This window comes from Scyliorhinus torazame, chromosome 29 (genome assembly GCF_047496885.1).
Source record: "Scyliorhinus torazame isolate Kashiwa2021f chromosome 29, sScyTor2.1, whole genome shotgun sequence".
Lineage (NCBI taxonomy): Eukaryota > Metazoa > Chordata > Chondrichthyes > Carcharhiniformes > Scyliorhinidae > Scyliorhinus > Scyliorhinus torazame.
In genome coordinates, this window is record NC_092735.1 from 6,395,437 (window position 1) to 6,413,197 (window position 17,761).

Here is a 17,761-nt window from a genome sequence, read left to right on the forward strand (position 1 = left end):
GGTGCTCCAGTTTCCCACATCCGAAGATGTGCAAGTTAGGTGGTGGTGTGTAGATGGGCAAAGGAGTGGCCCTGGATAGGGTGGGCTTTTGGAGGTTCTGTGCAGACTCAATGGGCCGAATGGCCTCCTGCACTGTAGGGGTTCTCTGGTTCCAATGGTAAGCAAACTGAATAATTCTAGCAATAATAAAAAACAGCTAAACAATTAAAGTTTCATGAAAGCTCATTGCCTTGAAACCATAACTCTCATTTCTTTCTCCAGACCTGTTGAATATTCCCAGTATTTTCTGTTTTTGTTTCAGATTTCCAGCATCTGTAGCATTTTCCTTTTGTTTTGTGTCTAATTTCAGCTACAGCACAGCAATGCTAACTCATTGACAGGGCAGATATGCACACATAGAAGAAGCCAAAATAAACTTATTTTAATCTTTATTAGTGTCACAGGTAGGTTAACATTAACACTGCAATGAAGTTACTGTGAAAATCCTCCAGTCGCCACACTCCGGCGCCTGTTTGGGTACACGGAGGGAGAATTCAGAATGTCCAAATTACTTAACAAGCAAGTCTTTCGGGACTTGTGGGAGGAAACTGGAGCACCCGGAGGAAACCCACGCAGACTCTGGGAGAACCTGCAGACTCCACGCAGACAGTGACCCAAGCTGTGAATCGAACCCGGGACCATGGCGCTGTGAAGTAGCAGTGCTAACCACTGTGCTGCCTTGCTAATCATGGCACCTAGCTTTTCTTTCGCCATTGGGCTCTTATTTCTTTTTTTCTTGTTTCCACCCCTCCCCACACCTCGCTGCAGCACAGTGCCGCGTCTCTGAACTAACAACCTTTCAATGCCTACATTTTTCATGAGATCGTTACAACTGACCTGGGTCTTATTGCAATCTGGTACCTGTGTGTATCTACATTTCCCGGTAGGTCTCAGTTTGTGGTTCGGTCTGTAGCCAAATTCTCCTTCCACCAATAGCACCACCTCAGTACTGGGGGTGCTGAGGCCTAATGTCGCACTCCAATTGCCCCAGCTGAGATCAACTGATTCGACACACTTTGGCAACAGGGTCAAACCTGACTTCATATCATTTATTGTGCAGCACATTTACCAACCAAACATTGTGGACGGGACACAGTTGACCAACAGCTAATTGGCATCTTGAACCACTTCTTGGATGCTATAGAACTTCAATTTTAAAAAGCATTCTTGAAAGAGCTTGTCAGAGTAAATGCTGAGGTCTCCTCCTGGCAGGAAAGTTTAGAATTAAGAGCCAGTTGTCACAGCTCAATGACTGAGATGAGGAATTTCTTCTCACACCGGTCTGAATCTTAGCAATTCTGTACCCCATAGGGGTGTGATGTTCAGTTGATTGTTTTCAATACAGGATTGATGGCGTTTTGGGCAAATAAAGGGAAGGTAACGAGGGATATAGAGATCGGATGGGAAAGTGGAGTTGATATAAATATTCAGTCATCACATTGAATAGCGGGGCAGGGTCTGTATGGCTTGTCCTTGCTCCCATGTCTTGCGTTCTTAAGATATTAGAATTTTTGGGAGGGGAATGAGGGGGGTTGATGCTATGAAGTATTTCCTTTGATTGGGGAGTCAGCGATGAGGAAACATCAACTTAAAATGGCTGCCAGAATGAGAAGAGAGAATAAGATAAATGTCTTTACTCCTAGTTGTCAGCTTGGAGGGCTTTCCCACAGGGAGTGTCTGAGGCATCTTTGCTAAGAGAAAGCTGGATAGATACTTGGAACCAGGAAAGGTATAGGGGAGAGAGAGAGAGACAGAGTGCTTAGTCTTGAATGGTTTCATAAAAGCTGGCATGGAAAGAACTGATGGGCTGTAACATTAGCGGTCTTCTCCGTAATCGGGGTCAGGTACAATATATGTGGGCGGCACGATAGCACAGTGGTTAACACTGTTGCTTCACAGCGCCAGGGACCGGTGTTTGATTCCTGGCTTGGGCCACTATCTGTACGGAGTCTGCACGTTATCCCCATATCTGCGTGGGTTTCCTCTGGGTGCTCCGGTTTTCTCCCACAAGCCCCGAAAGGCGTGCTTGTTAGGTGAATTGGACATTCTGAATTCTCCATCCGTGTACCCGAACAGGCGGCAGAGTGTGGCGACTAGGGGATTTTCACAGTAACTTCATTGCAGTGTTAATTAATGTAAGCCTACTTGTGACAATAATGAAGACTATTATAAATCCCATGAGTTTCTGTCCTTGGTGCGCAGCCTGTGATGGGCTGCTTATTTTCGAAATGACCAAACTGGTATGTCGGCCTGTTCTCCCACAAATCATTTACCTTGTATCAAACCAGTTGCATTTTGTCATTAGTAAATGGTACTTCTATAATTTGACCATTGTTAAATTAAGCCTTTTCCCCTTCTCACAGAAATGTTATTGGAGCGACATGTTCACTGGTCGATTGCGGTCAGAGATTCCGCTTGCCCTGGTAAGAAAGACTTGTACCACTTTAAACTCCATGTTATTTAAATTGGTTATAAATATGGGGACAGATGGTGAGCATATTAAGATGATGGGGGTGTAAAATTGGCCATGTTGGTTTAAAATGGTTGGGCTGCTAGTTGCCAAAAACTGGAGAGTAATTTCCCATTTGCTTGTCAGATACTTGAAGTTAAAACTATCCAATATTCTGCACCATGGCTGCAGTGTGTATCATGTGCAAGATATAGTGCCAACACGCCACGGCTTCCTTGACAGCACCTCCTAACCCTGTGACCTCCACCATCTAGACGGGCAAGGGCATGGGAACACCACCTTCAAGTCATATTCTACCAGTACTTTAGCACAGGGCTAAATCGCTGGCTTTGAAAGCAGACCAAGGCAGCCAGCAGCACGGTTCAGTTCCTGTACCAGCCTCCCCGAACAGGCGCCGGAATGTGGCGACTAGGGGCTTTTCACAGTAACTTCATTTGAAGCCTACTAGTGACAATACACAATTTTCATTCATTTCATTTTCATTTCAATATGTTTCTGTTCCCTGGTTATTGCTGGGACATAATTCAGGAACTCCCTCCCTAACAGCACTGTGGACGCACATTCCCCACATGGACTGCAGCGGTTTTAAACAGACAGCTCACCACTACCATCTCTAGTGAAATTAGGGATGGGCAGCTATGTGCCTTGCCAGTGGTGTCCACGTCCCAGTAAAGAAACAATAACTTGCAATTTAACACAGGAGAAAGCTCCAGACCTTTGGGGGCATGTTTTTCTGCACGCTCCTTCCCTGCATTTGCTGACTTCGTTACAGGGAATGCTTTCAGAGATCAGGAGCACTCTCCGATTTGCATAATTCAAGAGTAACCTTAATAATGAATGCTTGCTAGCTACACAACTGCAGAGATCATCGCAGTTTGGCTTCAGATCCACACCTGCAGATCCAGCCGGGAGTACAGTGCACAGCCTTGGGTATCACGGAATCTCACAGTGCAGAAGAGGCCCTTCAGCCCATCGAGTGTGCACAAATGTGTGAACTGACTTCTCTACCCAATCCAATTTGCCAGCTCTTGGCCCATAGCCTTGAATGTTATGACATGCCAAGTGCTCACCCAGATTTGTAAAGGATGTGAGGCAACCCGCCTCTACCACCATCCCAGGCAGTGCATTCCAGACTGTCACCACCCTCTGGGCAAAGTTTTTGCTCAAATCCCCCCTTTGGGGGCTTGTTTTTCTACACCCTCCTTCTCCTCACCTTGAACTTGTGTCCCCTCGTAACTGACCCTTCAACTAAGGGGAACAGCTGCTCCCCATCCCCCCTGTCCATGCCCCTCATAATCTTGTACACCTCGATCAGGTCACCCCTCCGTCTTCTCTGCTCCAGCGAAAACAACCTAAGTCTATCCAACCTCTCTTCATAACTTAAATGTTCCATCCCAGGCAACATCCTGGTGAATCTCCTCTGCACTCCCTCCAGTGCAATCACATCCTTCCTATAATGTGGCGACCAGAATTGCACACAGTACTCCAGCTGTGGCCTCACCAAAGTTCTATACAACTCCACTCCATCATGACCTCCCTGCTTTTGTAATCTATGCCTCAATTGATAACGGCAAGTGTCCCATATGCCTATTTCACCACCCTATTAACCTGTCCTTCCACCTTCAAAGATTGGACAAACATGGAAAAGTCCCTTTGTTTCTCAGAACTTCCTCGTGTCATGCCATTCATTGAATACTTCCTTGTCAAATTACTCCTTCCAAAGTCTTATCACCCCAAACTTTACAGAGTTTAATACCATCTGCCTATTTGACCATCCTGTCGACATCTTCCTGTAACCCAAGACACTTAACCTCACTGTTAACTACCTGGCCCTCCCAAGTTACTGATTCGACCCCCCACATAGTCATCCATGTTGTTTATATAAATGATGAATAATTGGGGACTCAGCACAGATCCCTGCATATGCCACTGGCTCCCAGTCACTAAAGCAGCCTTCTGTCATAACCCTCTGTCTCCTACAGCTAAGCTAATTTTGAATCCTCCATAACAAATTACCGTGTATTCTGTGTGCATTTTCCTTCTTTATAAGCCTCCCATGTGGGACCTTGGCAAAGGCTTTGCTCAAAACCATATAAACTGCACTACCCTCATCTACACACCTGGTCACCTCAAAAAGGTCAATCAAATTTGTTAGGCATGACCTCCCTCTGACCAAGCCATGCTGACTATTCCTGATCAAACCTTGCCTCTCCAAGTGGTGATGGATTCTCTCCTTCAGAAATGTTGCCAATAATTTACCTAACACAGTCGTGAGACTCACTGGTCTGTAGTTTCCTGGCTTATTTCTACAACCTTTTAAATAGTGGGACTGTTCTCCAATCCTCTGGCACCTCCCTCGTGGCCAGAGAGGAATTAAAAATTTGGGTCAGAGCCCCTGTAATCTTCTCCCTCGCCTCCCACAGCAATCTGGGACATAATTCATGCGGACCTGGAGAATTGTCCTCTTTTTAAGCTTGCCAACACCGCCAGTATCTTGTCACTCCCTATGTCAATTTCTTGAAGGACCTCACAGTCTCTCTCCCTGTGTTCTATATCTACCTCCTCATTCTCTTGGGTGAAGACTGGGGCTCAGAAGGGAAGGGGGGAGAATAGAAAAGCAATAGTGATAGGAGACTCAATGATTAGGGGAATTGATAGGAGATTCAGTGGTTGCGAGGGAGCCTCCCGGAAGGTATGTTGCCTCCCTGGTGCCAGGCATGTCTTGGATCGTGTCTTCAGGATCCTTAAGGGGGAGGGGGAGCAACCCATCTGTATTTCTCATCGGTATTCACGGTGGAGAAAGGCATGGATGTTAGGAAACTAAGGGAAATAAATAGTGATGTCTTGAGAAGTGTGCATATTACAGAGGAGGAGGTGCTGGAAGTCTTAAAGCGCATCAAGGTAGATAAATCCACGGGACCTGATGAAATGTATCCCAGGATGTTGTGGGAGGCTAGGGAGGAAATTGCGGGTACCCTAACAGAGATATTTGAATCATCGGCAGCCACAGGTGAGGTGCCTGAAGATTGGAGAGTGGCGATTGTTGTGCCCTTGTTTAAGAAGGGCAGCAGGGAAAAGCCTGGGAACTACAGACCGGTGAGCCTAACGTCTGTAGTAGGTAAGTTGCTAGAAGGTATTCTGAGAGACAGGATCTACAAGCATTTAGAGAGGCAAGGACTGATTCGGGGCAGTCAGCATGGCTTTGTGCATGGAAAATCATGTCTCACAAATTTGATTTGAGTTTTTTGAGGGGGTGACCAAGAAGGTAGATGAGGGCAGTGCAGTAGACGTTGTCTACATGGACTTTAGCAAAGCCTTTGACAAGGTACCGCATGGTAGGTTGTTGCAGAAGGTTAAAGCTCACGGGATCCAGGGTGAGGTTGCCAATTGGATTCAAAATTGGCTGGACGACAGAAGGCAGAGGGTGGTTGTAGAGGGTTGTTTTTCAAACTGGAGGCCTGTGACCAGTGGTGTGCCTCAGGGGTCGGTGCTGGGTCCACTGTTATTTGTGATTTATATTAATGATTTGGATGAGAATTTAGGAGGCATGGTTAGTAAGTTTGCAGATGACACCAAGATTGGTGGCACAGTGGATAGTGAAGAAGGTTATCTAGGATTGCAACGGGATCTTGATCAATTAGGCCAGTGGGCCGACGAATGGCAGATGGAGTTTAATTTAGATAAATGTGAGGTGATGCATTTTGGCAGATCGAATCAGGCCAGGACCTACTCAGTTAATGGTATGGCGTTGGGGAAAGTTCTAGAACAAAGAGATCGAGGAGTACAGGTTCATAGCTCCTTGAAGGTGGAGTCGCAGGTGGACAGGGTGGTGAAGAAGGCATTCGGCATGCTTGGTTTCATTGGTCAGAACATTGAATACAGGAGTTGGGACGTCTTGTTGAAGTTGTACAAGACATTGGTACGGCCACACTTGGAATACTGTGTGCAGTTCTGGTCACCCTATTATAGAAAGGATATTATTAAACTAGAAAGAGTGCAGAAAAGATTTACTAGGATGTTGCCGGGACTTGATGGTTTGAGTTATAAGGAGAGGCTGGATAGACTGGGACTTTTTTCCCTGGAGCGTAGGAGGCTTAGGGGTGATCTTATAGAGGTCTATAAAATAATGAGGGGCATAGATAAGGTAGATAGTCAACATCTTTTCCCAAAGGTAGGGGAGTCTAAAACTAGAGGGCATAGGTTTAAGGTGCGAGGGGAGAGATTCAGAAGGGCCCAGAGGGGCAATTTCTTCACTCAGAGGGTAGTGAGTGTCTGGAATGGGCTGCCAGAGGTAGTAGTAGAGGCGGGTACAATTGTGTCTTTTTAAAAGCATTTAGATAGTTACATGGGTAAGATCGGTATAGAGGGTTATGGGCCAAGTGCAGGCAACTGGGACTAGCTTAATGGTTAAAAACTGGGCGGCATGGACTGGTTGGGCCGAAGGGCCTGTTTCCATGCTGTAAACTTCTATGATTCTATAACCAGAAGTCGTGGTGCACATTGGTACCAACGACGTAGGTAGGAAAAGGGGTGTGGATGTAATAAACTAGTTTAGGGAGTTAGGCTGGAAGTTAAAAGCCAGGACAGACAGAGTTGTCATCTCTGGTTTGTTGCCGGTGCCACGTGATAGCGAGGCTAGGAATAGGGAGAGAGTGCAGCTGAACACGTGGCTGCAGGAATGGTGTAGGGAGGGCTTCAGGTATTTGGGTAATTGGAGCGCATTCTGGGGAAGGTGGGACCTGTGCAAGCAGGATGGGTTGCATCCGAACCAGAGGGGCACCAATATCCTGGGAGGGAGGTTTTCTAGTACTCTTCGGGAGGGTTTAAACTAATTTGGCTGGGGAATGGGAACCGGATTTGTAGTCCAGCAACTAAGGTACAAAGAACAACAAAGAACAAAGAAATGTACAGCACAGGAACAGGCCCTTCAGCCCTCCAAGCCCGTGCCGACCATGCTGCCCGACTAAACTACAACCTTCTACACTTCCTGGGTCCGTATCCTTCTATTCCCATCCTATTCGTATATTTGTCAAGATGCCCCTTAAATGTCCCTATCGTCCCTGCTTCCACTACCTCCTCCGGTAGCGAGTTCCAGGCACCCACTACCCTCTGCGTAAAAAAACTTGCCTCGTACATCTACTCTAAACCTTGCCCCTCTCACCTTAAACCTATGCCCCCTAGTAATTGACCCCTCTACCCTGGGGAAAAGCCTCTGACTATCCACTCTGTCTATGCCCCTCATAATTTTGTATACCTCTATCCGGTCTCCCCTCAACCTCCTTCGTTCCAGTGAGAACAAACCGAGTTTAGTCAATTGCTCCTCATAGCTAATGCCCTCCATACCAGGCAACATTCTGGTAAATCTCTTCTGCACCCTCTCTAAAGCCTCCACATCCTTCTGGTAGTGTGGCAACCAGAATTGAACACTATACTCCAAGTGTGGCCTAACTAAGGTTCTATACAGCTGCAACATGACTTGCCAATTCTTATACTCAATGCCCCGGCCAATGAAGGCAAGCATGCCGTATGCCTTCTTGACTACCTTCTCCACCTGTGTTGCCCCTTTCAATGACCTGTGGACCTGTACTCCTAGATCTCTTTGACTTTCAATACTCTTGAGGGTTCTACCATTCACTGTATATTCCCTACCTGCATTAGACCTTCCAAAATGCATTACCTCACATTTGTCCGGATTAAACTCCATCTGCCATCTCTCCGCCCAAGTCTCCAGACAATCTAAATCCTGCTGTATCCTCAGACAGTCCTCATCGCTATCCGTAATTCCACCAACCTTTGTGTCGTCTGCAAACTTACTAATCAGACCAGTTACATTTTCCTCCAAATCATTTATATATACTACAAACAGCAAAGGTCCCAGCACTGATCCCTGTGGAACACCAGTGGTCACAGCCCTCCAATTAGGAAAGCATCCCTCCATTGCTACTCTCTGCCATCTATGGCCTAGCCAGTTCTGTATCCACCTTGCCAGCTCACCCCTGATCCCGTGTGACTTCACCTTTTGTACCAGTCTACCATGAGGGACCTTGTCAAAGGCCTTACTGAAGTCCATATAGACAACATCTACTGCCCTACCTGCATCAATCATCTTAGTGACCTCCTCGAAAAACTCTATCAAGTTAGTGAGACACGACCTCCCCTTCACAAAACCGTGCTGCCTCTCACTAATACGTCCATTTGCTTCCAAATGGGAGTAGATCCTGTCTCGAAGAATTCTCTCCAGTAATTTCCCTACCACTGAAGTAAGGCTCACCGGCCTGTAGTTCCCGGGATTATCCCTGCCACCCTTCTTAAACAGAGGAACAACATTGGCTATTCTCCAGTCCTCCGGGACATCCCCTGAAGACAGCGAGGATCCAAAGATTTCTGTCAAGGCCTCAGCAATTTCCTCTCCAGCCTCCTTCAGTATTCTGGGGTAGATCCCATCCGGCCCTGGGGACTTATCTACCTTAATATTTTTTAAGACACCCAACACCTCGTCTTTTTGGATCACAATGTGACCCAGGCTATCTACACCCCCTTCTCCAGACTCAACATCTACCAATTCCTTCTCTTTGGTGAATACTGATGCAAAGTATTCATTTAGTACATCGCCCATTTCCTCTGGCTCCACACATAGATTCCCTTGCCTATCCTTCAGTGGGCCAACCCTTTCCCTGTCTACCCTCTTGCTTTTTATGTACGTGTAAAAACCCTTGGGATTTTCCTTAACCCTATTTGCCAATGACTTTTCGTGACCCCTTCTAGCCCTCCTGACTCCTTGCTTAAGTTCCTTCCTACTTTCCTTATATTCCACGCAGGCTTCGTCTGTTCCCAGCCTTTTAGCCCTGACAAATGCCTCCTTTTTCTTTTTGACGAGGCCTACAATATCACTCGTCATCCAAGGTTCCCGAAAATTGCCGTATTTATCTTCCTCACAGGAACATGCCGGTCCTGTATTCCTTTCAACTGCCACTTGAAAGCCTCCCACATGTCAGATGTTGATTTGCCCTCAAACATCCGCCCCCAATCTATGTTCTTCAGTTCCCGCCTAATATTGTTATAATTAGCCTTCCCCCAATTTAGCACATTCATCCTCGGACCACTCTTATCCTTGTCCACCAGTACTTTAAAACTTACTGAATTGTGGTCACTGTTACCGAAATGCTCCCCTACTGAAACATCTACCACCTGGCCGGGCTCATTCCCCAATACCAGGTCCAGTACCGCCCCTTCCCTAGTTGGACTGTCTACATATTGTTTTAAGAAGCCCTCCTGGATGCTCCTTACAAACTCCGCCCCGTCTAAGCCCCTGGCACTAAGTGAGTCCCAGTCAATATTGGGGAAGTTGAAGTCTCCCATCACCACAACCCTGTTGTTTTTACTCTTTTCCAAAACCTGTCTACCTATCTGCTCCTCTACCTCCCGCTGGCTGTTGGGAGGCCTGTAGTATACCCCCAACATTGTGACTGCACCCTTCTTATTCCTGGTCTCTACCCATATAGCCTCACTGCCCTCTGAGGTGTCCTCTCGCAGTACAGCTGTGATATTCTCCCGAACAAGTAGCGCAACTCCGCCTCCCCTTTTACATCTCCCTCTATCCCGCCTGAAACATCTAAATCCTGGAACGTTTAGCTGCCAATCCTGCCCTTCCCTCAACCAGGTCTCTGTAATGGCAACAACATCATAGTTCCAAGTACTAATCCAAGCTCTAAGTTCATCTGCCTTACCCGTAATGCTCCTTGCATTAAAACATATGCACTTCAGGCCACCAGACCCGCTGTGTTCAGCAGCTTCTCCCCGTCTGCTCTGCCTCAGAGCCACACTGTCCCTATTCCCTCGTTCTCCCTCAATGCTCACACCTTCTGACCTATTGCTCCCGTGCCCACCCCCCTGCCATACTAGTTTAAACCCTCCCGTGTGACATTAGCAAACCTCGCGGCCAGGATATTTATGCCTCTCCGGTTTAGATGCAACCCGTCCTTCTTATACAGGTCACACCTGCCCCGGAAGAGCTCCCAGTGGTCCAGATAATGGAAACCCTCCCTCCTACACCAGATGTTTAGCCACGTGTTTATCTGCTCTATCTTCCTATTTCTAGCCTCACTGGCACGTGGCACAGGGAGTAATCCCGAGATTACAACCCTCGAGGTCCTGTCTTTTAACTTTCTGCCTAGCTCCCTGAACTCCTGCTGCAGGACCTCATGCCCCTTCCTGCCTATGTCGTTAGTACCAATATGTACAACGACCTCTGCCTGTTAGCCCTCCCCCTTCAGGATGCCCTCTACCCGTTCGGAGACATCCTGGACCCTGGCACCAGGGAGGCAACATACCATCCTGGAGTCTCTTTCACGTACACAGAAGCGCCTATCTGTGCCCCTAACTATAGAGTCCCCTATTACTATTACTCTTCTGCGCTTTGACCCTCCCTTCTGAACATCAGAAGGTGCCACTGCTCTGGCTGCTGCTGTTTTCCCCTGATAGGCTATCCCCCCTGACAGTATCCAAAGGGGTATATCTGTTCGAGAGGGGGACAACCACAGGGGATTCCTGCACTGTTTGCCTGCCCTTTCTGGTGGTCACCCATTTCTCTGCCTGCACCTTGGGTGTGACCATATTTACATAACTGCGATCTATGACGCTTTCTGCCACCTGCATGCTCCTAAGCGCATCCAATTGCTGCTCCAGCCGAACCATGCGGTCTGTGAGGAGCTCCAGTTGGGTGCACTTTCTGCAGATGAAGCCATCCGGGACGCTGGAAGCCTCCCGGACCTGCCACATCTCACAGTCGGAGCACAGCACCCCTCTAACTGACATTGCGTCAATTAATTAAAATTAAAATTTGTCTTTTTTTTTAAATACTTTTTTTTAAATTTCAAAGTTACTGTCAACTATCTGTTTCCTAGCACTAGATTTCTAATAGAAATGCGATAGCTAACTATAATACTCTCCGATCTCTGGCTTAGATATCCCTCTAAATTATAATTAAGTTATTATGTTTAATTAGTTACCAAATACTCAAATTTTTTTTAAATTTAGGGTAGAATCCCAACCAGCCACTCTGGCCACAGCTTTTCTGTGATGTCACTTCAGTTTCCCCCCAACACACACAATTTGAAAAAAGGTATATAAGTAAAAATCACTTACTTACCTTCTTACCTTCTGAGTGTCTTAGATGTTCTCAGGTTCTCTCGCTGACAGAGACTGCTCCTCCACCTCTGAACCTTGACCTGCACAATGCTAATAATATAATAATAATATAATATGGCACTTACCTTACACCAATGGGTCTTATTATTAGGTTAGAGGAGGAGGGCGGGTGGGAGACACTACACGTGTAGTGTCTCGGGTTTCCTCTCCACCAGAATTTATTGGTTGGGGGGGGGGACTTCCCAGAGGTCGGCGGGTCGAACTTCCGGTTCCCGCCTTATATAAAAACAAATAAAACAGAAAAGAAGAACAGACACGGGACCAGGTAAGGCTTTTTAAAGTAAGTACTCACCTCCCAGAAGGCCCCTGCGCACCGCTGCCGCCGAAATCCAGTAATAGTAAGGTAGCCGATGTTCAGGACGTCAAAGCATGTAGTGAGGCAGTGGGGAAGGTAACACTGACAAAGGAGAGTACGTGCATGCACGGAGATGGGTTAAAGTGTGTATACTTCAACGCAAGAAGCATCAGGAATAAGGTGGGTGCACGTAAGGCATGGATCGGTACTTGGACTACAATGTGGTGGCCATCACGGAAACTTGGATAGAAGAGGGGCAGAAATGGTTGTTGGTTCCTGGTTATAGATGTTTCAATATGATTAGGGAGGGTGGTAAAAGAGGTGGGGGGGTTGCATTGTTAATTAGAGATAGTATAACAGCTGCAGAAAAGCAGTTCAAAGAGGATCTGCCTACTGAGGTAGTATGGGTTGAAGTCAGAAATAGGAAAGGAGCAGTCACCTTGTTGGAAGTTTTCTTTAGGCCCCCAATAGTAGCAGAGATGTGGAGGAACAGATTTTGGAAAGGTGCAGAAGTCACAGGGTAGTAGTCATGGGTGACTTTAACTTTCCAAATATTGAGTGGAAACTCTTTAGATCAAATAGTTTGGATGGGGTGGTGTTTGTGCAGTGTGTCCAGGAAGCTTTTCTAACACAGTATGTAGATTGTCCGACCAGAGGGGAGGCCATATTGGATTTGGTACTTGGTAATGAACCAGGGCACGTGATAGATTTGTTAGTGGGGGAGCATTTTGGAGATAGTGACCACAATTCTGTGACTTTCACTTTAGTAATGGAGAGGGATAGGTGCGTGCAACAGGGCAAGGTTTACAACTGGGGGAAGGGTAAATACGATGCTGTCAGACAAGAACTGAAGTGCATAAGTTGGGAACATAGGCTGTCAGGGAAGGTCACAATTGAAATGTGGAACTTGTTCAAGGAACAGATACTACGTGTCCTTGATATGCATGTCCCTGTCAGGCAGGGAAGAGATGGTCGAGTGAGGGAACCATGGTTGAATGTCTTGTTAAGAGGAAGAAGGATACTTATGTAAGGCTGAGGAAACAAGGTTCAGGCAGGGTGCTGGAGAGATACAAGATAGCCAGGAGGGAACTGAAGAAAGGGATTAGGAGAGCTAAGAGAGGGCATGAACAATCTTTGGCGGGTAGGATCAAGGAAAACCCCAAGGCCTTTTACACATATGTGAGAAATATGAGAATGACTAGAGCGAGGGTAGGTCCGATCAAGGACAGTAGCGGGAGATTGTGTATTGAGTCTGAAGAGGTAGGAGAGGTCTTGAACGAGTACTTTTCTTCAGTATTTACGAATTAGAGGGGCCATATTGGGGCCAGAGGACAGTGTGAAACAGACTGGTTAGCTTGAGGAAATACTTGTTAGGAAGGAAGATGTGTTGGGCATTTTGAAAAACTTGAGGATAGACAAGTCCCCTGGGCCTGACGGGATATATCCAAGGATTCTATGGGAAGCAAGAGATGAAATTGCAGAGCTGTTGGCAATGATCTTTTTGTCCTCACTGTCAACAGGGGTGGTACCAGGGGATTGGAGAGTGGCGAATTTCATGCCCCTGTTCAAAAAAGGGAATAGGGATAACCCTGGGAATTACAGGCCAGTTAGTCTTACTTCGGTGGTAGGCAAAGTAATGGAAAGGGTACTGAGAAAAGGGTATTCTTGGAGCGTAGCCGGAGGGGGAGGACTGGCTCTGCCAAACTTCTGCAGTTATTACTGGGCGGCCAATGTGGCCATGATCAGGAAATGTATGATGGTGGAGGGGGCGGCGTCGTGTAGAGGCACCAGTCTAGGGGCAGTTGTTACGTCTCTGCTGCCGTTCTCGCCGGCGTGATACACCACTAATCCGGTGGTGACGGCGGCACTGAGGATCTGGGGGCAGTGGAGGAGACACAGGGGAGAGGAGGGGGCCTTGGTGTGGACCCCGATACGGAATAACCACAGATTTGCTCCGGGTAGGTTGGATGGGGGATACCAAGGCTGGTACAGGGCAGGTATTAGGAGGATGGGGGACCTGTTTATAGACTGGGTTTTCCCTAGCATGCAGGCGCTGGAGGAGAGGTTCGGCCTGCCCCCAGAGAATGCGTTCAGGTACCTTCAGGTTCGGGACTTCCTTAGGAAACAGGTGGGGACATTCCTGCGGCTGCCCCCACGTAGGATCCAGGATAGGGTGGTGTCTGGCGTCTGGGTAGGGGAGGGGAAGGTGTCGGACATATATCAGGAGGTAGAGGAAGCCTCAGTGGGGGAGTTGAAGGATAAGTGAGAGGAGAAGCTGGGTGAGGAGCTGGATGAGGCCCTGTGGGCCGTTGCCCTGGGCAGGGTGAACTCCTCATCATGTGCCAGGCTCGGATTAATCCAGTTTAAGGTGGTGCAACGGGCGCATATTACGGCGGCAAGAATGAGTAGGTTTTTTGGGGTGGAGGACAGGTGTGCGGGGAGTCCGGCGAATCATGCCCATATGTTTTGGGCATGCCCGGCGCTTAAAGGATTCTGGCAGGGGTTTGTGAGGGTGATGTCTCGGGTTTTGGATGCTCTGGTGAAGGCGAGCCCAGGGGTAGTGATATTCGGGGTGGCGGAGGATCTGGGAGTGCAGGAGGCGAAAGAGGCCGAGGTACTGGCCTTTGCCTCCCTGGTAGCCCGGAGAGTGATTCTGTTAATGTGGAGGGACTTGAAACCCCCGAGTGTGGAGACCTGGGTTAGCGACATGGCGGGGTTCCTCAGCCTGGAGCGAATAAAGTTCGCCTTGAGAGGGTCCTTGATGGGGTTCTCCTGGCGGTGGCAACCTTTCCTTGACTTTCTAGGGGAGCAGTAAGTGTCAGCAGCAGCAGCATCCTGGGTGCGAGGGGTGGGGGGTTCAGGTAGTGGGGGGGACGGGGACGGGGGGGACTGTTGATATAATGTGAGTTGGGCATGGAGACAAAACCCACCTTCTGCTTTTTTTTCCAGTTTCTGTGCTTTTTTTCCAGTTTCTGTTGTGCAAGTAGTTTCATTGTAAGCTTTGGGCTATGTTTATTGTTATTTTTTATTACTTTCTGTATTTCTATTTTTGTTATGTAAAAATGCTCATTGGAAAAACTTTAATAAAACATTTATTTAAAAAAAAAAAGAATGGTTACTGAGGGATAGGATTTCTGAGTATTTGGAAAGACACTGCTTGATTAGGGATAGTCAGCACGGATTTGTGAGGGGCAGGTCTTGGCTCACAGGTCTTATTGAATTCTTTGAGGAGGTGACCAAGCACGTGGATGAAGGTAAAGCAGTGGATGTAGTGCACATGGATTTTAGTAAGGCATTTGATAAGGTTCCCCATGGTAGGCTTTTGCAGAAAGTAAGGAGGCATGGGATAGTGGGAAATTTGGCCAGTTGGATAACAAACTGGCTAACCGCTAGAAGTCAGAGAGTGGTGGTGGATGGCAAATATTCAGCCTGGATCCCAGTTACCAGTGGTGTACCGCAGGGATCAGTTCTGGGTCCTCTGCTGTTCGTGATTTTCATTAATGACTTGGATGAGGGAGTTGAAGGGTGGGTCAGTAAATTTGCAGACGATACGAAGATTGGTGGAGTTGTGGATAGTAAGGAGGGCTGTTGTTGGCTGCAAAGAGACATAGATAGGATGCAGAGCTGGGCTGAGAAGTGTCAGATGGAGTTTAACCCTGAAAAGTGTGAGGTTGTCCATTTTGGAAGGACAAATATGAATGCGGAATACAGGGTTAACGGTAGAGTTCTTGGCAATGTGGAGGAGCAGAGAGATCTTGGGGTCTATGTTCATACATCTTTGAAAGTTGCCACTCAAGTGGATAGAGCTGTGAAGGAGGCCTATGGTGTGCTCGCGTTCTTAACAGAGGGATTGAATTTAAGAGCCGTGAGGTGATGATGCAGCTGTACAAAACTTTGGTAAGGCCACATTTGGAGTACTGTGTACAGTTCTGGTCACCTCATTTTAGGAAGGATGTGGAAGCTTTGGAAAAGGTGCAAAGAAGATTTACCAGGATGTTACCTGTAATGGAGTGTAGGTCTTACGAGGATAGGTTGAGGGTGCTAGGCCTTTTCTCATTAGAACGGAGAAGGATGAGGGGTGACTTGATAGGATGTGTTATCCAACTGGCCAAATTTCCCACTATCCCATGCCTCCTTACTTTCTGCAGAAGCCTACCATGGGGAACCTTATCAAATGCCTTACTAAAATCCATGTACACTACATCCACTGCTTTACCTTCATCCACATGCTTGGTCACCTCCTCAAAGAATTCAATAAGATTTGTAAGGCAAGACCTACCCCTCTCAAATCCGTGCTGACTATCCCTAATCAAGCAGTGTCTTTCCAGATGCTCAAAAATCCTATCTTTCAGTACCCTTTCCATTACTTTGCCTACCACCGAAGTAAGACTAACTGGCCTGTAATTCCCAGGGTTATCCCTATTCCCTTTTTTGAACAGGGGCACGACATTCGCCATTCCAATCCCCTGGTACGACCCCTGTTGACAGTGAGGACGAAAAGATCATTGCCAACGGCTCTGCAATTTCATCTCTTGCTTCCCATAGAATCCTTGGATATATCCCGTCAGGCCCGAGGGACTTGTCTATCCTCAAGTTTTTCAAAATGCCCAACACATCTTCCTTCCTAACAAGTATTTCCTCGAGCTTACCAGTCTGTTTCACACTGTCCTCTCCAACAATATCGCCCCTCTCATTTGTAAATACAGAAGAAAAGTACAAGACCTCTCCTATCTCTTCAGACTCCATACACAATCTCCCGCTGCTGTCCTTGATCGGACCTACCCTCGCTCTAGTCATTCTCATATTTCTCTCATATGTGTAAAAGGCCTTGGGGTTTTCCTTGATCCTACCCGCCAAAGATTGTTCATGCCCTCTCTTAGCTCTCCTAATCCCTTTCTTCATTTCCCTCCTGGCTATCTTGTATCCCTCCAATGCCCTGTCTGAACCTTGTTTCCTCAGCCTTACATAAGTCTCCTTTTTCCTCTTAACAAGACATTCAACCTCTCGTCAACCATGGTTCCCTCACTCGACCATCTCTTCCCTGCCTGACAGGGACATACATATCAAGGACACTTAGTTCCTGTTCTTTGAACAAGTTCCACATTTCACTTGTGTCCTTCCCTGACAGCCGATGTTCCCAACTTATGCACTTCAATTCTTGTCTGACAACATCGTATTTACCCTTCCCCCAATTGTAAACCTTGCCCTGTTGCACGCACCTATCCCTCTCCATTACTAAAGTGAAAGTCACAGAATTGTGGTCACTATCTCCAAAATGCTCCCCCACTAACAAATCTATCACTTGCCCTGGTTCATTACCAAGTACTAAATCCAATATTGCCCCTCCTCTGGTCGGACAATCTACATACTGGCGACTATAATAAACACCTAGCAATGTTGCTGCTAAGTTCTACCCACAAAGCATTTGATGCCCCCTCCAAGATATCATCTCTCCTTACTGCAGTAACTGACTCCTTAACTAATAATGCAATGCCTCCTCATCTTTTACCGCCTCCCCTGTCTTGCCTGAAGATTCTATATCCCGGAATGTTGAGCTGCCAATCCTGCCCGTTCCTCAACCACGTTTCTGTGATGGCTACTATATCATTTCACGTTTCAATCCTCTCCCTTAACTCATCCCTGACATCCTCTTTTCCCCAGCCTAGCACCGGGTTCCTGCGGTGTGTTCTACTTTATGTTCTTCTGAGATCGCCTAACTTGATGCAGGCCAGGACCAAGCCTGTTCCCTT

General features: G+C 47.2%; 1 protein-coding gene across 2 annotated transcripts in view; it reads left to right on the top strand.

Moving 5' to 3' along the window:
• Positions 1-17,761, top strand: part of rangap1a (RAN GTPase activating protein 1a) — a 108,548-nt gene that overhangs the window by 39,711 nt on the left and 51,076 nt on the right. For both annotated transcript variants that reach the window (XM_072492003.1, XM_072492002.1), the window contains exon 4: positions 2,403-2,462. In XM_072492003.1, coding sequence (XP_072348104.1) covers positions 2,403-2,462 — 60 coding nt within the window. The remainder of the gene's footprint in view (positions 1-2,402; positions 2,463-17,761) is intronic.